The sequence below is a fragment of the Tamandua tetradactyla genome, chromosome 3 (assembly GCF_023851605.1).
Source record: "Tamandua tetradactyla isolate mTamTet1 chromosome 3, mTamTet1.pri, whole genome shotgun sequence".
Classification (NCBI taxonomy): Eukaryota; Metazoa; Chordata; class Mammalia; order Pilosa; family Myrmecophagidae; genus Tamandua; species Tamandua tetradactyla.
In genome coordinates this window covers 12,099,657-12,120,206 of record NC_135329.1, presented here as the reverse complement: position 1 = coordinate 12,120,206, position 20,550 = coordinate 12,099,657, and the positions used below count along the sequence as shown (strand labels likewise).

Sequence of the window (20,550 nt, the reverse complement as noted above, 5' to 3'; positions counted from 1 at the left end):
TTCAAAGTCTCATAAATGCAAAAATAATGTAATCATACCATGTATATTCTCCAACCACAAAGGAATGCAGCTAGAAATCAATAACAAGGAGAAATGGAAATTTCACAAATACGGTGAAATTAACATACTATTAAACAATGGGTTAAAGAAACTATATTCAGAAGTGAAGTTAGGAAATATATCCAGGCAAATAAAAATTAAAACACACATATCAAAACTTATGGGTTGAAAAAGAAAAAGAAAAAACACTTATGGGATGGCAGAGTTATTTATTAATTAATTTTATGGTAGGACTAGTATGGATAGCTTTATAACAATTGCATGCTATTCAAGCAAAGAAGAATCAAATGACTCTGTTTTGAAGGATATTTCTCTGTATGTTAAAAATATATGAAGTAAAGTCTTGATTAAATGAAGATCACATGACTGACTCAAAATACATTTAAATGAATCTTGTTCACATTACCACTAAACATATTATCACTAAACTATTAATTGAATGCACAATACTATGTAACATAGCATAGTTTTTGTCAAATTCACTGAAGATATTCCATTTATATACCACTGTCTTTAATGGCATTCCAGCTTTAATATTCTGTGAGTCTTATAAATTTGACTCTGGAATGGCAAAATAACATTAGTGTGTAGAAAGTTAAATTTCATTTATAATATAATTGGTGCAGAGGTTCAACATTTTAAGTAAAAATACTTTCACATGCTCCCTCTCTCTTTTTCTCTTTTAAACAAAGTTTTAACATAATAAGTCTTCTCTTGAAAAAAAATACTTTAGGTCTTGACTTTTTGTCCAAATTTTAATTATACAATACAAATTTATCTTGTGTGTATTCATGAAAATCAAAGCTGCTAGTACTTTTAATTATTCTGCTAAGAGTATGTCAGTGGGGTTTTCAGCTAGATCTCTATCATTTAAATTGCTGGTGAAATAATTGATCTAGGCATATTGTAAAGCCAATAGATTTTGGTTATACAACAAAATATCAGCTCATTGGTAGTCTGAATCAATTATTTCATGTGCATCTCAATAACAAAAATAATCTGGATTCAGCTTAAAATTGTACAGCACTAAATGTTAAGCCTAACTATGAATTTTGTCTTGTATCTTAAGTAAATTTATGATAATGTTCTCATGAGCTATTGACAAAATACATGTACTTTTGTGAACTACAAATTTTCTAATTAAATTTTACATGCCACAACATGATTTTTACATGAATGATAATTTTTTAAACTATCAAATGTCAGTATTTTACTACAATTTTATTATAAAATGTGCATTATCACTAAATGAACAGATTTTTATAAAATCAAATTAGCTTTAGTTGTATCCTGTTTTTTACAAATAAAGATAGACTTGTATAAAGGCAAAAAAAAAAACCTTATGAGATGGGAGAGACAGGGAAAAATGGCAAGAAGGCAAGATAGTGAGGTGTGGAATTTAGTTCATCCTCCAGAGCAGTTAGTAAATAGCCAGGAACTGTGCGGAACAACTGCTGTGGGGACATCAGTAACCAGACACACATCAAATACCAGTCTGGAGCAGGTGGAATGGCTGAGATCCCACAAAGAACTGTAAGTCTCCCAAGTCACACAGGCTGGCACCCCTCCCCAATGGGCAAGGAGTTAGCTAAATCAAGCTCTACCTGTTGACTTAATTAACAATTTCTGACAATTGAAAACAGGCACTGAACACAGGTAAACCTGGAGTAAGCACTAAAGGAACCAGGAGTTTTACCCTAGCAGAGAGGGGGCAGAGCTGATAGGAAGAAAAAAAAAGAGAGAGAGAGAAAGACTTTTTGAGATGGACAGTACAAAATACTGGAAAAGGAAAGAAATGATAAAGAATAGAGCAGAAATAAATGAAATTGAGAATATAAACACAATAGAGAAAAGCAACAAAACCAGAAACTGGTTCATCGAGAAAATCAGTAAAATTGATGGACCTTAGTGAGGTTTACAAAAGAGGGAGGGGGGGACAGAGAGAAACTGCAAGTAAATGAAATCAGAAATGGGAGCAAGTACATAACCCTCACCCCACAGAATAAAGGAGGTAAAGAGAGGATACTATGAACAACCATAAGTAATAAACTAGACAGCACAGATTAAATGGACAACTTCCTACAAAAGTATGACCAACATTGACTCAAAAGAAATAGAAACCTCACAACAAACTAATCACATGTAAAGAGACTGAATCAGTCATCAAGAAGCTACACCCAAAAAACTTCGGGACCAGATGGCTTCACATGTGAATTCTACCAATCATTCAAGGAAGAATTAGTACCAGTCCTGCTCAAACTTCTCAAAAAAAATTGAAGAGGAGAGAAAGTTAACCTAACTCATTTTTGAAGCCAATATCACCCTAATACCAAAGCCAGATAAAGATATCACAACAAAAGAAAATTAAAAATACATCTCTTTAATGAATACAGATGTAAAAATCATAAATAAAACACTTGCAAATTGAATCCAACAGCACATTAAAAGAATTATACAGCATGATCAAGAGGGATTTATTCCAGGTATGCAAGGCTGGTTCAACACAAGAAAATCAATTAATGTAATATACTATACCAATAAGTGAAAGCTGATCATCATCTTGATTGATGCAGAAAAGACATCTGATAATATTCAACATCCTTTCTTGATGAAAACAATTCTAAGGACAGGAATACAAGGGAACTTCCTCAACATGATAAAGGGAAAATTGGAAAAACCCACAACTAACATTATCCTCAATGGAGAAAGACAGAAAGCTTTCCCTCTAAGATCAGGAACAAGACAAGGATGCCCACTGTCACCATTGTTAGTCAACATAGTGCTGGAAGTTGTACCCAGGGCAAGAAAAAGAAATAAAAGTCATGCAACTTGGAAAGCAAGAAGTAAAACTCTCATTGTTTTTCAGATGATATGATATTATACTTCAAAAACCCAAAAAAAATCTACAGCGAAGCTACTAGCACTAATAAATGAGTACAGCAAAGTGGCAGAATACAAGATTAATACCCAAAAATAATTAATGTTACTATACACACGTAATGAGCAATCTGAGGAGGAAATCAAGAAAAAATTCCATTTACAATAGCAACCAAAAGAATCAAATATTTAGGAATAAATTTAATTAAGGAAACAAAAGCCCTATACACATAAAACTAAAAGAAATTGCTAAGAGAAATCATGGAAGACCTAAATAAATGGAAGGGCATATGATGTTCAAGGATTGGAAGACTAAACATAATAGAGAGGTCAATTCTACCCAAACTGGCTTATAGATTCAATGCAATACCAATTAAAATCCCAACAACTTCCTTTGAGGAAATAGAAAAACCAATAACAAAATTTATTTGGAAGATCAGGGTAGCTAAAAATATCTTGAGAAAGAAAAACAAAGTGGAAGGTCTCGGGCGGGCCGCGGTGGCTCAGCGGGCAAAGTGCTTGCCTGCTATGCCGGAGGACCTCGGTTCGATTCCCGGCCCCAGCCCATGTAACGAAAACGGAGAAACAAAATACAATAAAAAACAAGAAAATGTTTAAAAGATGTTTCCCTTTCTTCCTCTCTTCCTTCTTTCTATCCTTCCTTCCTTCTCTCTGTCTTTCCTTTAAAAAAAAAAAAAAAAAAAAAAAAAAAAAAAAGTGGAAGGTCTCACATTATCTGACTTTAAAGCATATTATGAAGCTACTGTGGTCAAAACAGGATGGTACTGGCATAACCAATGGCATCAAATTGAGTGCTCAGAAATAGACCTTCTTATCTATTGACAATTGATCTTTGATAAGGCAGTCAAGCCAATACACCTGGGAGAGAGCAGCCTCTTCAATAAATGGTGTTTGGAGAATTGGATATCCATGTGCAAAAGAATGAAAGAAGATCTGAATCTCACACCATACGCAAAACAACTCAAAATGGATCAAAGACCAAGACATTACAGCTAAGACCATAAAACTTTTAGAAGAAAATGTAGGGAAATATCTTATAAATCTTGTAATAGGAGAAAGTTTCCTAGACCTTATACCCAAAGTACAAGCAATGAAAAATTAAATAAATAAATGGGAACTCCTCAAAATTAAACACTCTCACCTTAAAGACTATTGTACAACTATATAGCTTTTTTTTTTTTTTTCTTTTTTAACATGGGCAGGCACTGGGAATCAAACTTAGGTCTCCGGCATGGCAGGTGAGAATTCTGCCACTGAGCCATCACTGCACCGCCCAACTATATAGCTTTTACAATGTGACTGTGTGATTGTGAAAACCTTTTCTCTGATGCTCCTTTTATCCAGGGTTGGGCAGATGAGTAAAAACATAGGAAAAACAAATAAATAATATGGGAGGTAAGGGATTAAAAAAATTGTGTAAATTGAAATACTAGTAGTCAACGAGAGGGAGGGGTAAGGGTATGGGATGTATTCGTTTTTTCTTTTTTCTTTAGATTTCTTTTCTGTAGTGATGCAAATGTCCTAAAAATGATCATGCTGATGAATATACAACTCCATGATGATATTGTTAGTCAGTGATGTATGCTGTGGATGGACTGTATGTGTGTGAAGATTTCTCAATAAAAATATCTAAAGAAAACAAAAACATATGGGATGTAGTGAAGGCAATGCTGACAGGGAAATTTCTAACCCTAACTGCTAACATTAAAAAGAAGAAAAGGCAAAATGAAAGACTTAACTACATCCCTGGAGGAACTAGAAGAAGAACAGCAAACTAATCCCAAAGCAAGGAGAAGGAAAGAAATAATAAAGATTAGAGCAGAAATAAATGAAATTGAGAATAAAAAAACAATAAAATTAACAAAACAAAAATTTGGTTCTATGGAAAGATCAAGGAAATTTACAAACAGTTAGCTAGACTGACAAAGAAAAAAGGAGATAAGATGCCAATAAATAAAATCAGAAATGAGAGGAGTGACATTACTACTGACCCCACAGAAATAAAAAGGGGATAAAAAATAATAAGAGGAAACTATGAATAACTGTATGCCAACAAACTAGACAACCTAGATGAAATGGACAAATTCCTAGAAATACATGAATAACCTGTTTATTTAGAAACAGGCAATGGGCCAGATTCATCATTTTCTGACCCCTGCACCAAGTATTTAGTATAGCTTGTAGACAAATAATCTAGGGATAGTAGAGATGAGTGGATCATATCCCAAATATATGGTACCTTTTACATCAGTACCACAGTGTTCTCCCTCTGAATATCCTTTGATGATGCAGATAGAGGACACTGCCCTATAGAAATCACTAAATGTCCTTCCTGACATTTCTTACACCTGCTTTTTTGAAATCCATATTTTCCACCTAAAAAATTTCAAGGGGCACCTCATCTTCCATTTTATCAGGTTTTCCTGTCCTCTACCCAGCTCTCCATTTCTTGTCCCAGTCACCCTCCTCATCTTCAAGCAGGTCCCTTAACCATCAGTTTCCACCAATATTCTAAAAATAATTCTAACCCACAGCAGGAATGTATGCAGGGGGTACCTGCAGTAGACAGAATAATGGCCCTCAAAGATGTCTACATATTAATTCCTGGAAGCTATGAATGTGTTAAGTTACATGGCAAAGAAAAACTGAAGTAGAAGATGGAATTAATGTTCCTAATCAGCTGACCTATTAAAATAGGGAGAGAATCCTGGATTATCTGTGTAGGCCCAATGTAATCACAACGGTCCCTACAAGTGAAAGAGGGAGGCAGAAAAATGAACTGGAGAGAAGGCAGCATGAAAGAGGAATATAGACCATATCTAGACAGTGGAAAAAGCAAGGAAATAGTTTCTCCCCCGGATCCTCCAGAAGGAGCACAGTTCTATCAATACCTTGATCTTAGTCCACTGAGACCCATTTTGGACTTCAGACCTCCAGATCTGCAAGATAATTTGGTGGCTTGGTTTTAAGCTACCAAGTTTGTAGTAAATTGTTACACTACTGATACAAATCCCTGATTCAAAACTTTTTTGTTCAAAACCGCATTCCTTTCCGGCTGCCAGGGATCTGTATCTATTGCCAGAGTCTTGGTTTAGATATAGAGTCCAAAAGCAAAGCGTCTTTTAACATATTCCTGAAACCTCATGCCAAGTTATAATTTGTCTGATCCCTCAAGACTTATCTTTATATCCTATTCCTTGACCTATTTCCTGATTCTAACTCATGTGCCCACTTTTTACTTCTATAGCCTCCCCTCCCACTTCTACTAGGCTCACTTTAGACCTGGTCCACTGCAAGCTTAAAGTCTAAGTGCCCACCTTGCCCTGTGTAATTGTTAGTTTCTTTACTTCTCCTGAATCCATAACCATTGCCCTAATATTTATAAATTAACCAGTACAAAATCAAAATAAAATGGGCAAGAATGGCAGTAGTAGGTTTGCAAGTAAAAATAAAAAATAAAGCCTTAAAAACACTATAAATATAAAACTATCTACATGTTTTAAATGGATTTAAACCTAGATGAATTATCATTCAATAGTAGGTAAGTCACTAAATATAATTTTGATAATTCTTAGGTTAGAAAAATGCCACTAAATTTGATGTACTTATTTAAATTCAGCCTTACTATTAAAAGGGGGAAAGGGAGTAGTGAAACAAGTCCTGAAAATAAGTAACAACTAGCTTGACAGTGATTCTTATTTTCAAATGAGTTTATGAAAGCAGGTTCCCCAAGAAGTCATGCTACATTGCCCTAACACTTTTTTTTGCAAGATTAACTAAGTTGCTTCATAAGGTATATGCCAGGAATAAATAAACTGGGGTCAAAAAAGTTTTCCTTACTAAACTTGTGAATGCCTTAAAATTTCAAAATAATCAATAGGTTAAAACTTTGAACTGAAAAAATAAGATGATTTATAACAAGAATAAATTTCAGTCCTACTGATTCAAAGGCATAACTATGTATAAGACATTAGCCTAAGAAAAGGAAGACTAGGGTAAACCTAAAAAAGATAAATACAGAAAAGAGAAACTAAATTTATTCTGTGCTTAATTAGTCTAGCGTTTATTAAATCGTTCATCTAACAAATATTTATATGGAACACCAATGGTGCGGTGTTATAATTCTAGTTATATGGAATACATCAGGGAACAAAACAGAAATCCCTACTCTAGTGGAACTTCGTATTGCAGTGGGAATGACAGACAAACAATAAACACAATAACTGAGGGAGAAGGCTATTGCTAAGTGGCTCCCAATGATCGCTGGTGTTCACACTCTATTGTAATTCCTCCCCTAGTGTGGGCTGGACCCGAAAAATAGAATCCAGCAAACGAAATGGAATGTCACTTACAAAATTAGATTATAAAAGACTGTGACTTCAGTGTTGCCCACACACTCTTGCTCTCTCCTGCCTCCTGACTCTGACAGAACCACCTACCATCTTGTGGGCTGCCTTATAGAGAGGCCTGCATGACAAGGAATAAAGGACCAAAAGCTTGCACTGCACTAAGGTCCTCAATCTGACTGCTCAGAGGAACTAAATCCTGCCAATAAATGCCTGAGTGAGCTTAGAAGTGGATCCTTCTCCAGCCAAGCCTTGAGATGATTATGGCCTTGTGCCTTGATTGCAGGCATGTGAGAGACCATGAAGCACAGGATCCAGCTTCAGAGATTCCTGAGCAACCAGAGATTTCTGACACACAGACACTAAGATCGGAAATTTTGTTGTTTAAAGCCATTAAGTTTGGGGAAACTTACTTTACACAGCTCTATGTAACTAGTTAAATAAATTATAAGGTACATTAAAAGGTGATTTTAAAAAAAGGCAGAGCAGGGGTGCAATTTGTACATTTTAAAACAAGTGTAACAAAGACTTGCACATGAATATTCAGAGTAGCATTACTCATAACAGCCAAAAACTAGAAAGAATCCAAATACCCAACAACTGGTGAATAGACAAACAAAACATGGTATATATCCACTAAAATGGAATATTATTTTGCCATAAAAAGTAATGAAGCACTGACACAGGCTACAAAATAGATGAACCCTCAGAAACATTCTAGGTTAAAAATGCCAGTCACAAAAGACTACACATTGTATGATTCCATTTACATGAAATGTCCAGAAAAAGCAAACCTATAGAGTCAGAAAGTAGATTAGTGGCTGCCTGGGGCTTGGGGTGGCACTAGGAATAAATCATAACGAGGCATAAGGGAGGTTATTGGGATAATGGTATTATTCTGAAACTAGATTGCAGAACTAACTCAGTAAATTTACTAAAAATCATTACATTGTATAATTAAAACAGGTGAATTTATGGCATGTAAATTATACATGAAAAAAGTTGTGTAAAAAGAGGGGAGGGGAGTGCTAACATTAAGTACTGCTGAGAAGATAACATATGAGCATAAACTTACAGGAGGAAGAGTATTAGCCATACAGATATCTGGAAGAAACATGCCAAAAAATGGAAAAGCCTAGGCAGAGACCCACCACCAGGAGCATACCTGATGCTTTTGTAGGCCAGCGAGGGCACCAGTGTGGCTGGAGTTAGTAATTGAGAAAGATTATGACAGAGGATGGTGGTGAACTTTTTAAGATACTGGAAGGGCTTTTGCTTGCTGCACCATAAGAGAAAAAAATAAAAGGCACATAAAGGTCCTGAGTAGAGGAGTGAGATTATCTGACTTGTATTTTTAAAGGATCACACAATGTAAAGAAATCATAAAAAGAATTTATAAAAATTTCCACGTAAACTAGCTACATCCAGAGTTACTGACATCACTTATCTCACTGGGATACCAGAGAAGCTCTACATTGAAGTGTAGGGAAAATTCATCAGCGTTTCAAAACATGTACTGGAAGGCTACCTGTGGGAACCTTCAAATGCAGATTCTCAGGCCCTGGTCCTGATTTCTGAATATCTGGGGCTGGAGATGTGAGACTGAATTTTACAAACCTCCCAGGTGATATGCTTGAGCAATACAAGGAAGCAGATAAACATTTAAACTCTAAATTATGAGAAAGTATATAGGCTACCTAAACCATGTTCACTAAGGATATAGCTAGGGTTTACTATAAAAGGACATCTCAATTGACTATTTTATTTTATTATAGATGAAGTGACTTTTTTTCGTGAAAAAACTCACCCAGTTGTTCTTTTTCCCAGCATAAATTTCCATGTTCTCTCCATACTGTGGCTCTTCCAGTAAAGTCTGGTATTCAAACATGAGACGTGAGCTCTCTCGTAGGCGGCTGCATTGAAATTGGTGATACTGCTGCACAAGTTCCTTCACCACAAGTAAGAGACATTCAGGATTTGAAGGATTCCAGGAGGCAAGATTCTGTAGAAGTCATAAAGTAAAGACTAGTCAAAATGGATTGCCATTCAAATTCAGTAATATTCACATATCAAAATAGAGGAAAAGAGAGATGAAAATCTAAGAGGAATGGACTGCTCCTAATTAGGATCTTTTGATCTTGATGTCTCTTAAATCTGCCTTTGAAAATTCTCATGGAAAATCAAGGACGAACTCCATCATGAGGGGGCAGACAGAAACAGCAAAAGGTAAAAAAGTTATAAAACAAGATTCCTAAATATTCTAGAAGATATAAATTTAGCCCTAGAAGACTTAATTTGTTCCTTATTCTTTTATCATTTAAATCTCTTTCCACTCTTTACCAAAATTCAACATTAACGCTAAAGTCACTCAACTCAGATCCACAGTCCATCTGCAGCTATAATACCAGATATAAATAAATGCTTTGTAAACAGTAGAGTCCCACAGAAATATAGGCACATTGACTATAGGTTGGCCTAAAAAGACAGAAATGGAGTCAAGGCAAGGAAGAATACAATCAGGAAATTCAAGGTTCAAAGAAAAAGAGAAAGGAAATTGCTGTGCAACCTTATAATGAGGAAAGAAGCTGGGAAGGGGGAAGATTTGATAAGTATATCATATTTAAGCTAACATTGATTCATTCAACAAATGCCTATTATGTGTCCCCCACTATTCCAAGTAGTGAAGAAAATAAGCCAAGTTCCTACACTCAAGAAACTTATGTTTTAGTGGGTCAAAGTAAATAACAAATAAGCAATTAAGTATATTTGTGATGGTGATAAATGCTACTGAGAAAAATACAGCATGTATCCCAGAAGCCAAGTAAAGAAAGTAATCAAGGAGAACAAAGTGATCAACTGTGTCAAATAGTGTTGAAGAATAAGATGAGGCCTAAGAATTGAGTACTGGATCATCCAATGATATGCGGGCCAATCATGTCTTCAACAAGTATGGTATTGACGAAGTGAAAGGTTGATTGTTGAGGGTTCAAAAGAGAATAGGTAGAAGGAAATTTCTGATAGCTATTCATAGTATAGACAATTCAAACTGATAGCTACAGGGCAATGGGAGGATCACAGGAAAAATTGTTTGTGTTTGAAACCTGATGGGAATGTCCTGTAAAAAGGGGGAAAGTGATGATGCAAGAGAGAGAAAGGGGAGAATACCAAGGAGAGAAGATGAATAGGCAAGTAGGTATAGGATCTTCAACAGGGTTGTCCGTAGAAATGAAAAGGAGGAAAGGCCAACTGAATGCAGTCGAATGCAAGAAGAGCTATATGGTGGTGGGAACTTGTTGGCAGTTCTCTTCTGATTGTTTATATTTTTCAGTGAAATAGGAAAGAAGTTGATCAGCTAAGAGTGAGAAAGAGGCCAATCAGAAGTATAAGAACAAAGTGTGCAACAATAATTTAGGAGAGCCATTTAGAAGAGTAAATGGACTGAAGAAATGTAGTAAGAATTCTAGATACCACTATAGCTCACTAAAGTTAGAAGTTGATTTTAAGTGAAGTAAGGTCAATCAGTATAAACTCCAGCTACCTGGGTGCAGATGTTGGAGGTGCGGGTGGGGTGAATTTAACAAAGGTTGGAGTTTTCCAGACAAGTACAACGGAAGGAAAAAGGGGCAAAAGATTTAGCGGGTTTGTAAAAGAATGGTTATAATCATGGACCATGGAAATCTAAGGCAGGTTAAAAGCAAAGTAAATTCATAAGGGAAGTGAGGACTAAAGAAAGGATGGTAGGACCAGTGGGCTGCAGGTTCTCTTAGACTTGAAGAATGTTTGGGAATTTAGACACTAAGAAGAATGAATTAAAAAGACAGGAAGTTGGGCCGCGGTGGCTCAGCGGGCAAAGTGCTTGCCTGCTATGCCGGAGGACCTCGGTTCGATTCCCGGCCCCAGCCCATGTAACAAAAACGGAGAAACAGAATACAATAAAAACAAGAAAATGTTTAAAAATGTTTCCCTTTCTTCCTTCCTTCCTTCCTTCTATCCTTCCTTCCTTCTCTCTGTCTTTCCTTTAAAAAAAAAAAAAAAAGACAGGAAGTTGTGGTCAGAGATGATGGAGGTGATCTGTAACTGGTATTGGCCAAGTCTGGTGTACACCAAGGGTGTACATGGCTGAGGCAGAGCAGGGGACAAGATCACTGGAGGAAAGGAAACCGGGGAATGAGAGGGTGTTGGAAGGATGTTGGAAGGATCATTTATATGGATATTAAAACCACCAGGAACTATGACAAGAGGAATGCTAGGAGTAACAATGAACCATACGCTAAAATCTTCAAAGAATGATGGGAACAACTGAGGGGTCTCTAGATAAAAGCAAGGTGGGAGGGATTGATGGCATGAGTTTTAAAAATGGGAGTGAGGGTTAGGGAAAAGGGAATGATAATTTTCTTGGTAGAAGCACTGAAGAGCAAGAAGAATATCTGTTCCATCTCTTAGAATGCAAGGGTGGTTCAACATAAGAAAATCAATTAATGTATTATACTATATTAAAGGAAAGAAGGAAAAAAACACATGATCACTTCAACTGATGAAGAAAAATCCCAAACCCTTTCCTGAAAAAAATACTAAGAAAATAAGGAATAGAAAGAATCTTTATCAACATGATAAAGGACATATATGAAAAATACATAGCTAATATCATACTTAAAGGTGAAAGACTGAAAGCTTTTCCTCTAAAATATGGAACAAGATAACGATGCCCACTATCACCACTGTTATTCAACATTGTATTGAAAGTTCTGGCCAGAGCAATGAGACAAGAAAAAGAAGTAAAAGACATCTAAATTAGAATAGAATACATAAAACTTCCACTGTTTACAAATGACATGATCCAATATGAATAAAATCCACAACAAATCTCCTAGAGTTAAGAAATGAATTCAACAAAGTGGAGGGGTACAAGACAAACACTGAAAAATCAGCAGTGTTTCTATATACTAGCAGTGAACAATGGGAATTTAAAAAATCAAAAAACAAATTCAATTTCCAATAGTAACTAAGAGAATCAAATATCTAGGAATAAATGTGAGGATGTAAATGAGACACTACAAAACGTTACTAAAAGAAATCAAAGCAAACCTGAATAAATGAAAGGACTTTCTATGTTCATGGATTGGAAGACTCACTATGGTCAAGATGTCAATTCCATCCAAATGACTGACAGAGTCAATGCAATCCCAATCAAAATTTCAACAACTTACTTTGCACAAATGGAATAGCCAATTACCAACTTTCTTTGGAAAGGTAAGTAACCCCAAATAGTCAAAAACATGTTGAATGAGAAGCGTGAAGTTGAAGGATTCATATTTCCTGACTTTAAAGCATATTACAAAGCTAGAATTGACTTGAGAGTTCACATCTACGGCCAGTTGACTTTCTGACAAAAGCTGCCAAGTCCACTCAATTGGGAAACAAAAGTCTCCTCAAAAAGTGGTGCTGGGAGATTTGGATACCCATATGCAAAAAAAAAAAAAAAAAGAAAGAAAGAAAGAAAGAGGACCCCGATCTCACACCATATAGAAAAATTATATCAAAATGGATCAAGGACCTAACTGTAAGAATCAGTACTATAAAACCCCTAGAAGAAAATGTAGGAACACATCTTCAGAATCTTGTATTAGGCAATGGTTTCAGTGGCTTCTTAGACTTTATACCCAAAGCACAAGCAACAAAAGAAAATATAGAGAAATGGCACCACTTCAAAATTTAAAACTTTTGTGCATCAAAAGACTTTGTCATGAAAGTGAAAAGACAACCTATTCAATCAGAGAAAATACATAAAGAAATCCTACAACTCAACAATAAAAAGACAAACACTACAATTTAAAAATTGGTAAAAGACTTGAATGGACATTCTCTAAAGAGTATATACAAATGGCAAAAGAGCATATAAAAAGATGCCCAACTTCACCAGCTATTAGGGAAATGCAAATCAAAACCACAATGAGGTATCATTTCATATCCACTAGAATGGCTTCTATGAAAAAAAAATTTTCAAGTGCAGAAGAAGATGTGGAGAAATAGGAACGCTCATTCATGGGATGGCTTAGAAAGCTAAGATAGAATTACCATATGGCCCAGCAATCCTGCTACTAGGTATATATCTGAAGAATTGAAAGCAAGGACTTGAACAGATATTTATATACTAAAGTTCAAAGCAGTAATCGTCACAATTGCCAAAAGATGGAAACAACCCAAGTGTCCATCAACAGATGAATGAATAAACAAAATGTGGTATTACATACAATGGAATATTATTCAGCTGTAAAAAGAATGAAGTCCTGGACAGGCCACAGAGGTTCAGCAGGCAGAGTTCTCACCTGCCATGCCAGAGACCCGGGTTTGAGTCCCAGTGCCTGCTCATGCAAAAGGAAAAGAATGAAGTCCTGATGCATGTGATGACATGGATGAACTCTTAAGGACATTGTGCTGAGTGAAATATGCCAGACATAATGGACAAATACTGTATGATATTACTCTTATGAACTAATTATAATAAGCAAACTCACAGGATTAGAATCTAGAATTAGGTTTCCAGGGAATTGATTGGCTGTAGAGAACTGGGAGTAAACACTTAATTTATACAGAATTCCCATTTAGATTGATTGTAAAGATTTGGAAATGGATGGTGGTAATAATAACACATAATTGTGAGTATAATTAACAGCACTGAATTACATAGGTGAATATAGTTAAAATAGGAAATTTAGGTTGAATGTATTACTAGAATAAAAACTAAAAGATACAACACAGGACTGTATAACATGGTGAACCTACTGTAGATGAAGAATTACATAATTAATAGTACAAGTATAAGAATGTTCTTTCATAAATTATAACAGATGTACACCACTAAGACAAGGTGTTAACAATTGAGTGGTTTATGGGAAAAATACACTTAATGTAAACCGTAGATGATATTTAATAGTACTATTTTAATAACCTTTCGTGAATTGAAACAAAGGCAACTACTGTTAAAAAAAAAAGTACAATTACAAAAAGTACTATCATCACATGCAACAAATGTTCCACACCAATGCAAGGTGTTGGTGGTGGGGTTATATATAAGGGATCTTGTATTTTTTACATGATTATTCTGTAAATCCATGACTTCTCTAATAAAAAAATTAATGAAGAAAAAAAAAGAATGATAGCAGAGCCCCTTTGATCATTAACTTTAGGAGCCCAAAACACATCTTGGGGATATGGTAGCAGAAAATCAAGATTTTTATTTTTAGTACCAACTTCAAGCAATTGGTGGTGGTCACCTGGAGAGCAGGGTTAAGAAGAACTTTGATATTGTACAGTCTCATTTATGAAATAATCAGAATATACAAATCTGTAGAATCAGAAACTAGAATATACATTGTCAGGGACTGGGATGGACATAGGGAATGGAAAGTAAATGCTTAAATTGCACAGTTTCTACTTGGGATGATGGAAAAGTTTTGGTGGTGGAGGGTAGTGATGGTAGTACAGTATTGTGAAGGTAGTTACAAAACTGAATTCTGTATTTGAATATGGTTAGAGGGGAAGTTTTAGGTTGTATATATGTTACTAGAAAAAATTTTTTAAAAGAATTGTAGAACTGTAAACACAGTGAACCAAAGTCTAACTATAAACTATAGCTAATAGCATAGTTATAAAAATGTTCTTTCATTAAGTATAACTAATGCAATACACTAATGAAAGGTGTCAGCAATAAACAGGGGCTCTGTATTTTATGCATTATTTTTCTTTAATGTCTGGCATAATAAAAGACAGCTGAATTTTCATATCTGCTTCTACATCCAATCTGTTGCAATGTGTTGCTTTGACTGACGTATAAGAAGAAAATCTAGCCTTACACAAATATGTAGTTTGAAAAGGGGAGATCATTTCAATAGCCTTTTAGTATTCTTCTTGGATACTACACCAAAACTCAACAAGTAGTACTTTCTCAAAGGTTAGTTGCGATGTGAAATCTGAAACAATATCAATAAACATTCTGTACACTTACATTAAATTTCTTTCATCTATTCTGCATTTTGAATGGATCTTTTCCTCAAGTATGATTCTGTACCATCATGCATTGGTCATTTGGAAAATACTGATTCAATAAGTTATGAAAATCTTCCAAATGTTGATATATTTCATTTATACAAGATCAAAAATCACATTCATAATATCATAACTGATTTTGTCAAAGAAGTCTTTAACGGGAAGCCATCAAGCTCGGAGTGGTAAATATACGTTTTCATTGTCCACAAATACTGTTACTTGTTTTCCTGAAGTAACAAGCTGACTTTGTATGTTTTTGAGGAAATATCAGCTAGATACCCAAACTATATTTGTGTATCAGTATTTCTGCCAAGCAAAAATGGTAGTTCCAAGAAAAATGCAGCTAGTTGAGTTTCCGACTCAAAACAATCACACAGATGTTTTTTTTTCTTGAGACAACCAGCATACTTCTGTATGCAGCAAAAGTCCTGCATGTGTACTTCCCATTTTGTCACACAAAATACTGAAAAGATATATAACCAAGGATTGAGATTTAATAAAATTAATAATTTTTACTACTTCAACAAAGATATTCTTGGGGATCTGGCCTTTTACTGAGAATGCATGGCACCAAAAAATTGCAATGACTACTAGCAGAGTTTGATGCTGCTGCCCTAATTAATGCTAAGGCATAGATTTTATCCACCTCTGCTTTTGCACTCTAAGGGCAAATATTAACACAATTTAAAAAGTCAAATAATGTCTTAGTATTATTGCAAAAATAATTTTGACCTCATAGACAGGTCTCAAATGTCAGGACTCAAGGATGTCAGGACCCAGGCGTCCATAAATGGCACTTTGAGAACCATTGCACTGCATTATACTACCTTAAAGAGAAACCAAGCATCATGGCTTCTATCAAAAGAATACAAATAAAAGGCAAAGAAATGCACCCCTTAAAAAGAGATTAATAATAATAATAAAAAAAGATAGTAATGATCCTGCCCTACTGAATAGGCTGATTTACAGGGACAGAATGATAATGGGGAAATCATTAAATGCTCTTTCATTTATAGAAAAAGAGTGGGTCTTAACTGATGTTCAATCAAGAAAACTTGATGAACAGAGGGAAAGTTAAGAACTTTAGCATCATAGGGAGAATAAAAATGGATCTTACTATGAAAGAGATTTGATTAGAAGAGTGTACCAAATCTTCCCTGGCAAATCTTTCGGCCTCAACTGCCTAAAATTCATTTTGAGCTACTCAAGGCCGCATTCAAAGTACCATCAAGATCTATAACAACATAGTACAGAACTTATCACAATCATTATATAGCTTGCTATGCATTTACTTCAGAGATCAATGTTAAATGTTTATAAGTAAGAAAAATATATAATATTCCATTTCCTAATTAAGTATCCCTTTCTAGTCCTTGCTCCAGCACTGAAACAAAAAGAAAAAGCATTAGTTCCCTCAATTTAAACTTATTCTTTTTTAATTCTATCATTTCTCTTGAGCTGCTTGGCCAAGTTGCAAGCCTCTATCCACACAATAAAGAAAAATAATTATGAAAGCATTATAAGTTGGCAAACACCTCTTACCAATTTGAATTCATTTCAAGTGATTCAACCTAATTGTTAAATACATAGTAAAGACATGCCAACCAGCCCATTTCGTTAAGATACAATCTCCCAGTACGTGAAAATGCATTTGACCCCTTGGCCATTCAATGCACGCCTCATTGGGAAATGACTTCACTGAAATACATCCCCATCAACACACACTCAACAAGATAAAAAAAATCCTCTACTATATTGCTGCATAATCACTTTTACTTGTTAGGTGACTTGAGGTTTCAACCACTTTGCCTAGATGGGGAGAACACAGAAGACACATAAAGTTTTGGTCACTTCCTAATACAGGACATATTTTTAAAACAGGTCTAACAATGCAGCTCATTGGAGCTTTCCACTCCCTTGAGAAGGAGGTAGAGAAAAACGTCCAAAGCTCCCTTAGTGAAAGTGGGGGAGAGTAAATTAGCGGGCTAATTTACAAAGGAGGGAAAAATAAGTATTTCTGTCTATATTCATAAATTTCTTATTCTACTTACATTTGGTAATGCAAGAAGAAGATATCTGAAATGAGGATAGCCATGAAGAGTAGGCATAGAGCACCTAAAATATTAACAAGGAAAAAGAAACAGAAGGAATTCCAAAATTGATGAATAAAAAATACATCAAGAGCAAGTGTTCAAACATATATAGTAAAAGAAAAAAGACAAAAGCAAAAAAGCTATGGAGCAGTTCAAGAAAGATATAATGCTAGTTCTTTTTAAAGACTTGCAAACAAGAGAAGTTGTATGACGTTACTGATGTTCAAGTGTACACAACAACTAAGACTATGTAGAATGTAAATATGCCAACCCTCCTACCATCTCCCCAATTCAGTTCACTAAAATAACAGTTTCTAACCAAAGAACTGGCACCTGCCTCTTTGTTGTTATGATCAATTACACAGAGTAGCAATTCTGGATTCCCTACTTTGGCTCCCCTGTCCAGGCTACCTGATGTGAAGGATGATCCTGCTCATATGACCCTCAAGCTTCTCATATTTCTCTCTCAAAAATACACTCCACTACAAATAGTATACTCCCAAATCAATGACTCCATAGACCCAATAATTTTGGGCAATCCTAAGTTCCTTATTTGTGCTCCCTAATGTCAGAAAGACAACAAGGGATAATGTTTAATACTTAGGAAGTATCATAGTGGTAGGTCAGGAACTGTCCCCTTCCTCCACACTCCTTGAAATTTTACTTTGGTGAAGTTTTACACTCCTTTTGCCCTTCTTATTGTAGCAACTTCATTTTGATACCTCAGGCCTTGCTAAGAAGAATTCATAATCATAAAATGGCCTAGGGAACAGCACTGGACCACCAAGAAGATGTGCTGAAGAAAAACATCTACCTTAATTTTTAAGACTTTAGCCTCAAATCACCAAATTAGTCTAAAAATACACAGCTTATGCTTGACGTAAAAGATATTTGCCTCCTTAAACCAAATATATCCTGACAATGAGCAAAGTGGAATTGGCCTTAAGGATCAGCTCAAAAACAAGTCTGGGGCCAGTCATGGTTTACCTAGTGCTCTCCAAGGTTCTGACCTGCCTCTCAACCAACAACCAATTTCCTGTATCTTTTTTTTTTTTTTTTTTTTTAACTTTTTCTGGCTTAGGCTGTGCCTAACAAGGCATTTTTATTGGCCTGCAGCATAAAACACAGCAATCCATTCCCAGCATTAACATCAATAAAATCTTTTGGCTTTTGGGGATAAATATGATCCTGACTCAGAACACAACACCTACATATCCTTGAGAAGGACAAAGAAAATGTCTTGGGCAAAATAATACAACTACCTTGCTAGCTGAAAAATCATCTTCCCATGTTGTGAATAGTACCTGACAAGATTCATAATAGAGAAAAAGCAAAATAAGAAACTTTGAATCTGAACTTCTCAAAATGCCACACAGTAGGCAGCCTCACAAACAGTTGCTAGGTAAGCAAAATTTCCAATTAATAGAGGCATTCTAAGGGTATATTTTAAGAGATGGCCTAGATGCATCACAGCAGAATTCCTCTATTATCCGAATTCTGTCCTATAGTACTAGAATCACTGAGCTTGCATACTTCCCTTGTTTAGTTTCTTCCCTCAGCAAGTATACCTCTAAACTAAAATATACAAAAGAATCCCAAAATATATAAATACAGCTCCATTTATAAAAATTTTTTTAAAACCTATAATGTCCCTTCTTGCCCTAATGAGGGACTATAAGTTACTTTTCAGCTCCTCTTTTAAAAAGGCAGCCAGCACACAGCCCTACTCTGTGTTGAATTCCTACTGCAAATAGGTTTCTAGGATCACCCAGGTCATTTACAAGTACTGTTTTCTTTCTTCAGAATTGGGAATGGACATATGGAAGGAAACAAAGGTGAGAGAGAGCTAGGGAGGGAAAGAATCTTCAACCATATCTCTTGGTCCAGGCTTGCTTGTTTATTAAGTGGAAGAAAGTAGGCAAATTCCTTCCTATCTTGGAAACCCCCTCAAAAGGAAAGGGACTGGAAAAATAACTTAAAGAAAAAAGAAAGACTACCCTTTGAAGGAAAAGAACATTTATTCACTTTTCTTCTCCTCTGAAAAGTATAACCATTTAGAAAATAAGAACGATATCTTTCCACAACACACGTAAAAGAACTAAGGTCCCATAGCATTGAAATTACTGAACATAAGCACTTTGGAGAGTACTGGACTGAATAGTAACTAAATCCACTCTATTTCTTCCATAAGGTGTTGTGTTTAGCTACAAAACTTTAAGGAGATGCCTTTCAAAAACAAAATCAAATCTATTTACAGTCATGATGCTCAAGTTTTATGTACTGTTTTTCACATAAAGTATGAATAAATATTATTAAGTTCAATTGTGGATAAAATTCTAGCATTGGCTAAAATTTGATTAATGAATCTACTTTTAACAACTTTTCGTGGCCTCAGATTAGCTGTGGCTCTGAAATGAATGCTCTTATTTACCTGAGTCACGAAGCCACACACTTTCTCAATCAATGCTATTAAGAACCTAAGAACAAAAGGCAATGTTGCAATGGCAGAAAGGAAATTAGCAAATATGATTTCTAACTTAATTCAAATTGTTTTTCCTGGGGATGTATTTAAATTTTCCAGGTTGCTCGAATATCATCCAGGGATGTGATTTTAAAGAAGACAGCTTGTTACTGTTTTTCCTGGCTGTACTACAAGAAATAACAGTGTGAGCTTATTTTAAGTTAATGTGTGCTACTATGTTTCTTTACAAGAAATTAACTGCAATCATTTAGCTAAAGCAAACATTTTGTTAGGTTTCACTTTTAATTAGAAAATGTCTTCAGGAGTCTTTCAAACTTAGAAAGTTAAGAGCTTAAATTTCTGCCAAAAGACCTCAAATTGGAACAAATTATTTAAGTCACAGGAGAAGTTCATTCAAGCTTAGTGATCTTCCATTGGCACAGAGTGTTTAACAGTCCTAAGTGAGACACATCATAGATGTTCTATTCAGTCTCCCATATCAAGACAATAACTCTTTCCTGCCTTAGTCAGGATCATACCTCAGGGTATATTCTCATTTCCTTCTCACTATGACAATCATGGAGAAATGGGCAGTATGGAAAAGGCAGAGAATAAATAGCTTCAAGCAAGTTCTTTTTCCACTAGG

General features: G+C 35.3%; 1 protein-coding gene across 4 annotated transcripts in view; it reads right to left on the bottom strand.

Annotated features, from left to right (window-relative positions):
• The window catches only part of BABAM2 (BRISC and BRCA1 A complex member 2), a 626,549-nt gene that overhangs the window by 387,531 nt on the left and 218,468 nt on the right, over positions 1-20,550 (bottom strand). For all 4 annotated transcript variants that reach the window (XM_077152478.1, XM_077152476.1, XM_077152480.1 and 1 more), the window contains one exon: positions 9,112-9,306. In XM_077152478.1, coding sequence (XP_077008593.1) covers positions 9,112-9,306 — 195 coding nt within the window. The remainder of the gene's footprint in view (positions 1-9,111; positions 9,307-20,550) is intronic.